The sequence below is a fragment of the Drosophila bipectinata genome, chromosome 2L, assembly GCF_030179905.1.
Source record: "Drosophila bipectinata strain 14024-0381.07 chromosome 2L, DbipHiC1v2, whole genome shotgun sequence".
In the NCBI taxonomy this organism is placed as follows: domain Eukaryota; kingdom Metazoa; phylum Arthropoda; class Insecta; order Diptera; family Drosophilidae; genus Drosophila; species Drosophila bipectinata.
In genome coordinates this window covers 17,174,189-17,185,434 of record NC_091736.1, presented here as the reverse complement: position 1 = coordinate 17,185,434, position 11,246 = coordinate 17,174,189, and the positions used below count along the sequence as shown (strand labels likewise).

At 45.2% G+C, this 11,246-nt stretch overlaps 5 protein-coding genes across 5 annotated transcripts; 4 read left to right on the top strand and 1 right to left on the bottom strand.

Annotated features, from left to right (window-relative positions):
* Nucleotides 1-49: 49 nt before the first annotated feature.
* Elp4 (Elongator complex protein 4) lies at nt 50-1,622 on the top strand. Its single transcript, XM_017251783.2, has one exon. It carries the CDS (start codon nt 196-198, stop codon nt 1,498-1,500), a length of 1,305 nt encoding a protein of 434 aa, XP_017107272.1. The 5' UTR covers nt 50-195; the 3' UTR covers nt 1,501-1,622.
* A 48-nt stretch (nt 1,623-1,670) lies between these two features.
* Cap-D3 (Chromosome associated protein D3) lies at nt 1,671-11,238 on the top strand. The gene is made up of 7 exons (XM_017251714.3): nt 1,671-2,423; nt 7,824-8,110; nt 8,171-8,989; nt 9,052-9,215; nt 9,273-10,456; nt 10,516-10,760; nt 10,826-11,238. Exons 1-7 carry the CDS (start codon nt 1,718-1,720, stop codon nt 11,231-11,233), a joined length of 3,813 nt encoding a protein of 1,270 aa, XP_017107203.2. The 5' UTR covers nt 1,671-1,717; the 3' UTR covers nt 11,234-11,238.
* Nucleotides 2,570-3,453, top strand: Cox11 (Cytochrome c oxidase copper chaperone COX11). The gene has a single exon (XM_017251719.3). It carries the CDS (start codon nt 2,688-2,690, stop codon nt 3,396-3,398), a length of 711 nt encoding a protein of 236 aa, XP_017107208.1. The 5' UTR covers nt 2,570-2,687; the 3' UTR covers nt 3,399-3,453.
* LOC108132333 (glycosyltransferase 25 family member) lies at nt 3,686-6,183 on the top strand. Its single transcript, XM_017251715.3, has 2 exons — nt 3,686-4,021; nt 4,077-6,183. The coding sequence occupies exons 1-2, from the start codon at nt 3,828-3,830 to the stop codon at nt 5,710-5,712; spliced, it is 1,830 nt and encodes a 609-aa protein (XP_017107204.2). The 5' UTR covers nt 3,686-3,827; the 3' UTR covers nt 5,713-6,183.
* Nucleotides 6,106-7,712, bottom strand: Coq6 (ubiquinone biosynthesis protein COQ6, mitochondrial). The gene has a single exon (XM_017251717.3). It carries the CDS (start codon nt 7,621-7,623, stop codon nt 6,202-6,204), a length of 1,422 nt encoding a protein of 473 aa, XP_017107206.2. The 5' UTR covers nt 7,624-7,712; the 3' UTR covers nt 6,106-6,201.
* Nucleotides 11,239-11,246: the final 8 nt, after the last annotated feature.

The following is an 11,246-nucleotide window of genomic DNA, read 5'->3' as shown; positions in this document are numbered from 1 at the left end:
CTTATTTGGGCTTTGTAAGCACTGACTCAACAGCTGTTGTGTTATCGATACTTACCCGGAATGCCATCACTGGTGATGCCTATTGGCAGCTTTTCGGAAAGGATTTTGCCCTGTCTAAACTGAAGAGTTTCAGAAAAGTAAAATAAAAAGCATAAAGGGTAAAAAAAAAGGTTAGTCCGAGACGAAAAAAAGAACATGACCAGTTTTCGCAAGCGCACCGTGCAGAAGCCCATCCGGGGCACCCGCACCAGTCCGCACACGGCACAGGTTATTACCTCTAGCGGGAACCCCTACTTGGATGTGGTCATTGGCGGCGGATTGCCAATGGGGTCTATCTGCCTGATCGAGGAGGATCGATTCATGACGCACGCCAAAGTGCTGGCCAAGTACTTTCTCGCTGAAGGCGTGCTGTCCAAGCAGGAGATCTTTCTGGGGAGCTTAGACGACATCCCCGCGGAGATGCTCCGTCGTCTTCCAAAGCCCCTCACCGATTTGGAGTCGGAAGTAGAGCAACGTGAGGAGGAACAGGCAGCGGCCGGTGCCGGGGCCGAGAACGGTTTACGGATCGCTTGGAGGTACAACGACTTGCCATTAGTTCACTCGGAGCACGCCACTGCCAAGATCGGGCACCACTTCAATTTAATGGAGCAAATGGACTCGATTATGCTGTACTACGCCAACACCACTATGTGGGACGATAGCCACAAGGAGGCCGACATTGTTATTGCCTTCGGCGATGAATTTTCAAAAAGCAGCTCCCCCACCTCCTGCTCCTTGGAGCAGCAGCCCGTGGAGAACGCTCCAGCCATTCCGGGAGCCGTAGAAGAGATCACCCAGGAAGTAAAGGCCAAGGAGGAGACAAACGCCAATAACAATAACAATAGTAGCACAACTGTCACCAGCAGCACAAAAACTGGCAGCCAAGAGTCCCAGGTCTTTCATAACGCCCGTTACGGGGGACTGCTAAACAATATACAGCAACTGCTTCGGGACGAGAGTTTTGTGGCCGGGACCAAGCAGAACTTGTGTCGTGTGTGCTTGACGTCTTTAGGATCGCCTTTGTGGTACGACGAGCACTTTGGGGAGGACTTGATCAAGTTCCTTACCCTTCTGATGGCGAGTGTTCGGAACTGCAACTCGGTGTGCCTCATCACCATGCCAATGCATCTGATTGCCAAGTACGATGCCAGCCTGGTGCCTAAGATCCGTCAGTTGGTGGACTACGCTATCGAGCTGGAATCTTTTGCTGGATCCGAAAAGGAAACACATCCAGCTTTCAAGGAGTACAGTGGACTACTCCACTTGCACAAGATGTCAGCCTTAAACACGCTGGCAGTCCACATGCCGGATACCACGGACTTGGCCTTCAAACTGCGCCGCAAGAAGTTCGTTATCGAGAAGTTCCACCTGCCACCGGAGCTGCAAGAGTCCCCCAAACCGGATAGCTGCAGTACCAGTATCTTGAGCAATTCCAATGCCACGGCCTCGCTGGATTTCTAGCTATCAGCGAAATTAGAAATTAAGTGCGCGTATGTAACCACGAAAAAACAACAAAATTGCATAATAATAAGCCAAGTAAATGCATTAATATATCAGCCCTGATTTTGTACCATTTTGAAAAACCCGCTGTTTTTTTTCTATCGCTTATCGAAACAATGTTTGGATATCGTTTTGTTTGTTTTTGTTATCGGAATGTGAGGACGCCAAAAATGTGACAATGTCCGAGTTAAATCGTATTTTCGGTGATTTAAAAACGAACTACGTGCCTGGTCTGCAATGGGTGGACGTGGAAGAGATGCTATATGGCGAGGACGCTGGCGAAGAGGTGCTCCTGGAGCGCGCTAAAAAGTTCTGGTCCCTGACCATGTGCAAGCAAGAGATTCAGACACAGGAGGCACAGCTCCAGGTTCTGAGAGATTTGTCGGGAGTCCTCCGTTCGATGCGAGATGAGAATCAAGCCAACTATAGCAACACCCATGACAACTGGGCCAATTTAGTAACCATATCCCCCGCCAGTTCCTACCTTTCTTACATCTACGCATTGATTGGTCTAGCCGTTCCTCCGGAACACGTCGTAAAGGCGGCTCCCACTGTTTTAAACGAGAATATAAATCTTCAGCTGTCCCTGAATGCTGTGAGCACCTATTTGCTCACCTTAACCATTCCTGGATCCAAGAGCTACGGAGTCTTTGATGAGGACGTCATGGAGCAGGTTTTGAGGATTTTTCGGCTTTTGGAGCAGAATGCCAACAAAAGTGTTCGGGCTAACACCATCTGGATGTTCTTTTTAACGATCTGTGATGATTTAAAACTGGTGTTCCGCTATGTGCATTTTAAGGAACATCTGAAGTCGAGGGATAGGATCATTCGAAGTCTCATGGAAATTCTCTACATGAACTTTAAAAAGGGCTACCAGAATTCATGTAAGTTTTTAAAAAAGATGCTCATTTTTAATTTAAAATTTAGAATAAATTTAACGCTAAAACCATTGGCCGCCGATCCCTGTTGTGTATCGAATATATTTTCAAGACACTCGATTGTTTTGGGGTTTTCAAAACACAGCTGATAGAACTTGGTGTGTACACACTTTAGCACACACTTTATTACCAAAAGATTATACAAACAACGTTTATTTAATGAAATTGAAAAATAAATATCTCTGCAATTCGCAAAATAACTAATTACGCATGTTACGCACCTTCAACGCCCTGCGTGGGCAATGTCAGCAGCTTCTGAGAAGCTCCATACCACGCCAGAAAACAAATCAAATTTGGCGGATGAAGTCCACTGATTCTCCGGAGGAAGCTGCACGAAAACTGCGACTAAAATCTACACTCTACTACATTACTGCCGGAGGAGTGCTAATTGTGGGATTGAGCTACGCTGCGGTGCCACTATACAGCATTTTCTGCCAGGCATACAGCTATGGTGGCACAACTTCTCAGGGCCACGATACCGAGAAGGTGGAGCACATGCAAAAAGTCAAGGATCGGATACTAAAGATTCGTTTCAATGCCGACATTGGGTCCTCTATGCGCTGGAACTTTAAGCCGCAGCAGTATGAGATCAAAGTTGCGCCCGGCGAAACCGCTCTGGCCTTTTACACAGCCCGCAATCCTACGGACAAACCCGTCATAGGCATCAGCACCTATAATGTGATTCCCTTCGAAGCGGGTGCCTATTTTAATAAGATTCAATGCTTTTGCTTTGAGGAGCAGCAATTGAACCCCCACGAAGAGGTTGACATGCCGGTTTTCTTTTACATTGATCCAGAAATCACGGGAGATCCCGCCCTGGAACACTGCGACACCATCACCCTCTCCTACACATTTTTTGAGGCAAGAGAGGGCTTGAAATTAAATTTCCCCAACTACGCAAAACCTCATGCAGCTGCATAAAAATGATGACATGTTGAAAACTTTATTACTTAGAAATAAATGTTTGTTATTAAAATGTTTAACGAGAATTGTTGTGAAGGATAGGATGAAGGATTAAAAAGAAGCCCATAAGCTCTTGGAGATATATTTTATATATCTATACCTTTATAGTTAATTTCAAATTAAGAGGAAGTTGTATAAAATAAACTGTATAGACAGGGTTTTGATTTTTAAAAAATTGAAACAACCGCCAGATTTCAGCTGCACTCGATTTTTGTTATCGATAGTTACATCGATGGTTCTCCAGCTCTACCACCGGCATCCCCGTCGGACGCCGTTCCGGACTATTAATAGATAAGACTCATTCTCCGGCAATCTTAGAAGCAGAGACGAGCGCTTCCGCCGCTCCAGATAGCGTCCTAGTGACCCCTTTGAACCCATGACGTGGAAATGAACAAGCAAGTGCTTTTCAGCCTTTTTCTGGCCAGTGCATTGGTTTGCATTTTGGGAAACGATGCGGAGGATGACCGGGAACCACCAACTATACTGGTGGCCTTGTTGGTCCGAAACAAAGCCCACACGCTACCAATGTTTCTAAGCTATCTTGACCAGCAGGAGTATCCCAAGCAGAGAATCGCCTTTTGGTGGGTATTTGCTCTTACACAGGAAGTTCTATGGTATAATGTTTCAAAATCCTAGGCTGCGTTCCGATCACAACGCGGATGACAGCGTAAATCTTCTTCAGAAGTGGCTGAAGCACTCGGCCGAATCGTACCACAGTGTCAACTTTAGTTTCGAAACGGATGAGCAGAGCTATCCCAATGAAAGCTCTCCTTACGAATGGTCCTCATCGCGTTTCAAGAATCTAATCAGTCTGAAAGAAGAGGCTTTCGGTTACGCGCGTGATATTTGGGCCGACTATGTTTTCTTTCTGGACGCGGATGTCATGTTAACCTCCAAAGATGCCCTCACTAGGCTTACACAACTTCGTTTGCCCATTGTGGCACCCATGTTGCTATCAGAGAGCTTGTACTCTAACTACTGGTGCGGCATGACCGAGGAATACTACTACCAGCGCACGGATGAATACAAGGAGATTTACCACCTGAAAAAGGTGGGCAGTTTTCCGGTGCCCATGGTCCACACAGCTGTCTTGGTGGACATGAACTACAAGGGCGTGAAAAATCTGACCTTCGACAAGAGCAAGTTGCAGGAAATGCAGAAAACCCGAAACCAAGAACCACTGTTCGACGGTCCATCTGATGACATTATAGTATTTGCTATATCAGCAAATAGCTCAGGAATTCCAATGCACGTCTGCAATGAGATTACATTCGGTTATATACTGCAACCATTGGAGCCTGGCGATTCATTGGATCAAGATCTCCAGCAGCTGGTGCATATCAGGGCCAGCATGATCACTGATCTGGGCGACGTGCCTCCATTTCATGACTATTTCCAACACTTGGTAACCAAGCCGGAGAAGTCCAAGCTAACACTGGACCATATTTTCATGATCAACCTGGAAAGACGGCCTGAGAGACGACAGAAAATGGAGAAGCTGTTCGACGAAATCGGCTTGGATGTGGAACACTTCCCCGCTGTAGATGGCAAGGAACTGAATATCGGGGTTGTGAAACAAATGGGTATTACGTTCATGCCCGGCTACGAGGACCCTTACCACCATAGAGCCATGACCATGGGCGAAATTGGATGCTTCCTAAGTCACTATCGCATTTGGGTTAAGATGGTGCAGCAGAAGTTAAAGGAGGTTCTCATCCTGGAAGACGACATACGGTTCGAGCCCTATTTCCGGAACAACGCCGTTCGAGTTTTGAATCAGGCCAGGAGTGTGGTGGAATATGACCTTATCTACTTTGGGCGCAAACGCTTGAAAGAAGAGAGTGAGCCCTGGGTGGCTGATACAGACAGCTTAGTCCACGCTGGCTACTCCTATTGGACACTTGGCTATGTCCTCTCCTACGAAGGTGCCCTTAAGCTGCTGGCGGCCAAACCACTGGAGAAACTTATACCTGTTGATGAATTTCTGCCGGTGATGTTCGACCGCCATCCCAACAAAACCTGGAGCCAGGCCTACAAGAAACGTGATCTTGTGGCTTTCAGTGCTGCTCCACTTTTGTTGTATCCCGTTTACTACACTGGAGATTTCGGCTATATTTCGGATACGGAAGATTCCCAGCAAATAAATGTGGAGGCCAATGAAGGGGAAGCCAGGTTGAAAAGTGACAGGGAGCAGGTCTTTCTCAAAGAGGATGAGAACAGCTCGGATCAGCAATTAAAGCTTGGCGAAAGCAAGAGCCACCAAGAACTTTGAAACATGAAAACTTTTAAAACACGATGCCAAATTTAATTAGACTAAGATAGCCTAATTCTTCCAAATGCCAATGCCAAATGTGCCTTCATATCCAAATCCAAAACTATTGACAACGAATGATCAAATTAGAATTAAGTTTTTACCGTAGTTAAATGTTTTTACTATTTTTTCTTAAGTTTTTTAATCTTTTCAAGATTCTATGAGCTTGCTCGAATATTTTTTTATTGTTTTTGACAAATCTGTTCCTAACATTAGGGTTTGGAAAACTACTAAAGAACCAAAATTGATACAAACTGAGATAAAAGTTCATTATCAGCCAATAGCACAACTTATCTGTCTACCTTGAACTTTAGATGTAAGATAAGCGTTAGCAATGAGCTAACTAAAACAATATTTTAAACTTGATACAAAATCTCACTTTATTCCATTCACCAGTAATGTGAAAAACTATAAACACTTACGATTTATAAACCCCCTTGTTTTAACATTTTATTGTCCCATTGCGCCTCGCATGAATAAATTCTTTATGGGCGGTAAGTTCTGGGTGAGCTGCAGTCCCAGACTTCTGAACAAAACCACCGGACTGAACTGCGTCGAGTAGAGGGTGTGGAGTCCATGGACGCCCAGCATGATAGGTACATTTTTCGTGAGGCATTTACGCTCGTACTGGATGAGGTGCTGCTTGTCGCCCAGCTTGAATCCAGCATAGGCACCGGCTGCCATGCATTCCACAAGGTACCTCACATCGCTGAAGCCCAGATTGACTCCTTGACCAGCCAGTGGATGGACTCGATGGGCCGCATCACCTACGAGAGCTGCTCCACTGCAAACATAGGAAGATGCGTGAAGAAATCCAAGAGGAAATGTGGCTCGCGATTTCTCCTTGACGCCACAAACCTTCGGCGGATACTGAACTTGGTGCTGCGTGGCGTTATGACCGAAAAAGGTGTTTAGTGCCTGGACTGCCTTATCAGCCAGCTCCACTCTTGGATACTGCCGGCAGAAGGACTCGTTCAAGGCGTCCACAAACTCATTCGGAGGAAGACAGAGCAGTTGCTTAGCCTGCTCATTGGTGGTGCTCCAAACCAGAGAGCTTAATCTGTCGGTCAATGGCAACAAGGCCACAGGACCATTAGGCAGGAACCTCTGCCAGGCCACCGAGTTATCACAAGCATCCTCTCCCAGCTCCAACGTGGCCACCAGGCCCATTCTCTCATAGTTAAGGGCGAAAACATCTACACCCATCTCCTTTCGCACCACAGAATTGGCACCGTCAGCTCCGATCAGTAAATCACAGGAAAAGGAACGACCGTCCTGCAGTTCCAGTTCAGAGACATGAGATTGAGAGTCCTTCGGCAGGCGGACGCACTGGATCCTGGCCTTGTTTTGAATCTCCACATTAGGAGCATTCTTTACCTTTGCATAGACTGCGTCCAGAATCAAATCATTTTCTATAATGCAAGCCACATCGCTGGCGAAGTTGTCGTGCTGGAATTGAATGAGGGCATCTGTGTTGGACTCCCACACTTGCATCTGCTTTACAGGCTTGTACCTGGCGGCTTCAATGTGTGACCAAGCATCTATGGATTTGAACAACTCGATAGAGTTCCTGTTGATGGCGGAAACTCTATTTTGGTACGGGCCAGCTGGATCAAAGCCTTTAAATTCGGGAGCTCCTTCAAGGAGCAGGACCTTCTTATCTGCGAGAGTGGGATTGCTGGACAGAGCTGCTGCCAAAGTGGTACCAACTAGTCCTCCACCACCAATGATAATATCATAATGTGATTTTGTGGATTCCGACCGGCTTGCAATGAAATCTGTGCCGGTTTTGTTGGACAATAGATTGGACGACAATACACGAAGGTTTCCGGCGGGAACAGCCACACTGCGTATCCTCAAAAAGGCAAGCATTTCTGCTGGAAATGCAAAGTTTTCGTTCGTTAAACAATTATTTAATTCTTTTCGTCGTGCGGTGAGAGATGACACCTGTGTAGCATCGATACTTATGGAGGAGAAATCGAAAGCTTTGTATCGGAAATCGATTAATTATCGACTTACAACGTATTTTTGAATAAATTGCATTTTTAAAATATTATTTGTTTATTTTTTAGGTGCCCCTGCGTTGCATGCAAAATGTTATGAGCTTTTCGACGAAATCGCTAATGAACACAATGGAGACGTATATGACACTCTTCATCTCATAATGCGTCAGACTTTTCCTATGCATGTCTACACAGATAGTCCTCATAACATCGGCGCTGGTCGTCGCGGAGGGGCTATGCAGGCAGGAGAGCACATATCTGACTGGTTCATCCAGTTAATAGAAAAATACCCAGACATCCTTACCCGTATTCTCCATTTCTACATTGAGTGTGTGGTGTCCAACCCAATTAACGCAGTAAGTAAACTTTATAAACTATATATATTAAAGTAATGATTTAATTTACCTTTCTTTTAGTGGAAGAGCCCGGATGAAAAAGTGGCTATTACTTATGCTGCCAAATATGATAGTATTCTATTTGCCAAGTGCAACAAGTCCTGTGCAGATTTCGTCCTAGAGGCTGTTAAGGCTGACGATGCTGTCGGAATTCAAACTAGAGCGCTGGATCTTATTGAAAAGATTCTTCTTCATCAGAGCGAAGTGGAATGGTCTATCTTCCGGTACGATGTGTCCAAGGTGCCGCGAGAAGTGCCACTCCTTCGTGAAGTGATTCGTTGCCTTAATGATAGGACTTTCACTGTTCGTCGTAAAGCTTGCCAAGTACTCGTCTTAGCTCTAAAACAGGGATCGCCAATGACTACTAAGATTCTGGACGAAAGCATACGGTTTGTTCAATTCGAGGATGAAAATGAAGAGACACTTCAAGAGCCTGTAGTGGAGCAGCATGAACTGCGATTCGAGAAACCTGGAATTGTCCAGTACGCTTTCAGTTTCGAGGGCCATGAACTGTTGGAAGAAGAAGTCAAGAACATTCCACATATAATCTACCAGCGATTTCTGGGTGCGGATAACGGCCTCGCACGAACAGCAGGAATCGCCCTGCTCGAAAGATTGGTTCTAGTCAATCCTCTAATTATTTACAACACGAATTTTGTGAGGGAAACCTCTTTGCTGGCTGTGGATAGGTTGGCCTCTGTAAGAAAATCTGGACTTGAAACAATGGAAACTCTTCTGGAAGCATATCCCAATTGTTTTGCGTTGATATGTGTATACTGCAGGATTTGGGCTTGCCTAATGAGCGATGAGGACATCGCTTTGCAAAAGCTGGCATTACAGGTATTATGAAATTCATAAACGTTGCTTTCCATATCGTTGCTGATAAACCTTCACATTTTCAGAGTTTCAATCGAATGGTTTTAAAAAATATTCAACCCCTGGAGTATTCCAATACCGCTAAACAATTTATGCCTTGGCGCATCATTAGTACTCTGCTAATGACACAACCAAGAGCCTATCTGCAGGAACGATTTTCTATTCTAATGGAAAACGAATCCATAGTTACGTAAGTTTAAGAACTCTATCCCATTAAATATATTTTTTTCAAATTATTTCCTTGTAGGCCACAACTTGTGAATGTTATAATCTCACATTTGTCCACATCCATGGCTACAGATGCCTGGGGATTACTCCTACTCCTTTCTAGCCGCATCACCAACAACATGGATGCCTTGATTGGCATTTTTAACAGCCTTTCTTCATACAACATGAAGTCAAACCAATTCCTAGCTTTGCAGCTGATAATTGGTTGCTTAAAGAACTTTTCCAAATCGGCTTTAAATCAGCTATTTCAAAAACTTCTGACCGCCCTCAGAACGGGAAGCATTTGGCTGGGTCTTATTTCGAGTGCGGTTAATCTACTGAACCAAATCTTCCACTTGTCCATGAGTCAAGCTCCGTCGACGGGTTCCGAGGTTCCCGAATGGCAGCTGAGTCTATTGGAGGATGTTACCATTGAAATTTTAAACTGCGCGGAGGATTTCCAGAATGAACACACCCGATTGCAGTGCCTTTTGGGCACCTATACAGAGATAATTGTGATGCTGCCGGACGAGGTGGACAAACGGATTGTGAAGATTGTGTTCACGTATCTTAAGGAGTGCACCAGACTTAGTGAGTCTCAGTTCGATACGGACAACGAGCGCATGACAAACTGGATGATTGTGATAGCTGGGCGTTTGTGTCTCAGGGAAAACAGTTTGGCCTATAGAGTGTCCAAGTTGTATAAAACTATTCTAACCAAAAACGATCGGCCCCAGATAATCAATACTACTTTGATTGCTTTAAACGATCTGGGAAAGAAAAACCCTTCTATTCTAGAGAGTAATTTTCAATGTATTCTGACCAAGCTGCACTCCAGTTTCGCCATGACTAGGGTTAGAACCTTTCGCTGCGTTAAGGATGTTATACTCTCCGGCACTATCAAGCTGAAGGGTTCAATTCTAATCTCCATGCTGTCTGCTCTGGTGGATGAAAGTGCCGAAGTAGCACGGGAGGCGGATGCCTTCTTTATTCGCTACCAAAGATTGTACAACAAATTGTTATTCAACCACTGTCTTAAAGAATGTCCTTTTGATTTAAATGGCCTGGGCCATTTGCGAGGCTTGATAACGGATTCCAACTTTGAATCGCCGCTAAAGGGTCCTGACAAGGAGAAAAGTCGGCGCCTACTTTATAATCACATTATGTCCTCTATGGATGAGAACTCGTTGTTACTTTACTTTGGCCAGCTAAAGTTGCTAGCGGGTGAGTTTTTATATGGACCATAAAATATTTAATTTATTGAAACGACTATCTTATTCTAGAAAAAACCAAGGATGATGAATTTGTTGGTTTGCCGGGCGCCCTAACTATAGTACAGGATATGCTCTTTATCATGCGACGGATTTGTTTTCTAACAAAGGGAAAAGGCAATGAGAAAAGCAGTCGCGGCGAAGGTGAAGAGGAGGATGAACCGGCAATACCCAAGCCACCTGAAACCGCCTCAGTTAGCCAGGAAGGATCCAGAGGGAGAGGGCGAGGGCGAAAGACGGATTCCTCTGAGGAACCCGTAAGCGATTAAATCCTTTAATGTTGAACGAATAAATAGTTACTAACATATTCTTTTCTTTGTAGCTTAAACAGCTGGAGCGATGCCTCCGCTATGTGGAAGAAACCCATCGCAACTTAAAAGACGTTATGACTTCGGAACTTCAGCATTCTTTTGACAGCTTTTGTCGGTCTTTGGCCATGCGATTCCCCAGTTTCATTGAGTTTGCTCAGCCAGCAGAGTTTTGGAAAAAGTACCGCCATGCCAAGACGCCAAAGGGAGGCAGAAGGAAGAAGAGGCGAGTGGATGATGATACGGAGGCGGAAAGTGATCGAGAAAGATCTCCTCATTCGGCGACTGGAGAAAGCGACAGCGACAATGAGATGCCGCTGGATCGGCACAAATCAAAACACACGAGCTCCCGTTTAACCAAAAGGACGACGAGCTGCGATATGCTTGTTACAGAGCTCATTTTCCAGCCACCAGATTGGTGATGTGTTCATAATG

Excerpts from the sequence above, each read along its gene's own strand:
- Elp4 (XM_017251783.2), top strand. The coding sequence starts at position 196 with ATGACCAGTTTTCGCAAGCGCACCGTGCAGAAGCCCATCCGGGGCACC.
- Cap-D3 (XM_017251714.3), top strand. The coding sequence starts at position 1,718 with ATGTCCGAGTTAAATCGTATTTTCGGTGATTTAAAAACGAACTACGTG. Across the intron at positions 9,216-9,272 it reads GAAAACGAATCCATAGTTAC|GCCACAACTTGTGAATGTTA; the intron begins GTAAGTTTAAGA and ends ATTTCCTTGTAG. Across the intron at positions 10,761-10,825 it reads CGGATTCCTCTGAGGAACCC|CTTAAACAGCTGGAGCGATG; the intron begins GTAAGCGATTAA and ends TTTTCTTTGTAG.
- Cox11 (XM_017251719.3), top strand. The coding sequence starts at position 2,688 with ATGTTACGCACCTTCAACGCCCTGCGTGGGCAATGTCAGCAGCTTCTG.
- LOC108132333 (XM_017251715.3), top strand. The coding sequence starts at position 3,828 with ATGAACAAGCAAGTGCTTTTCAGCCTTTTTCTGGCCAGTGCATTGGTT. Across the intron at positions 4,022-4,076 it reads AAGCAGAGAATCGCCTTTTG|GCTGCGTTCCGATCACAACG; the intron begins GTGGGTATTTGC and ends TCAAAATCCTAG.
- Coq6 (XM_017251717.3), bottom strand. The coding sequence starts at position 7,623 with ATGCTTGCCTTTTTGAGGATACGCAGTGTGGCTGTTCCCGCCGGAAAC.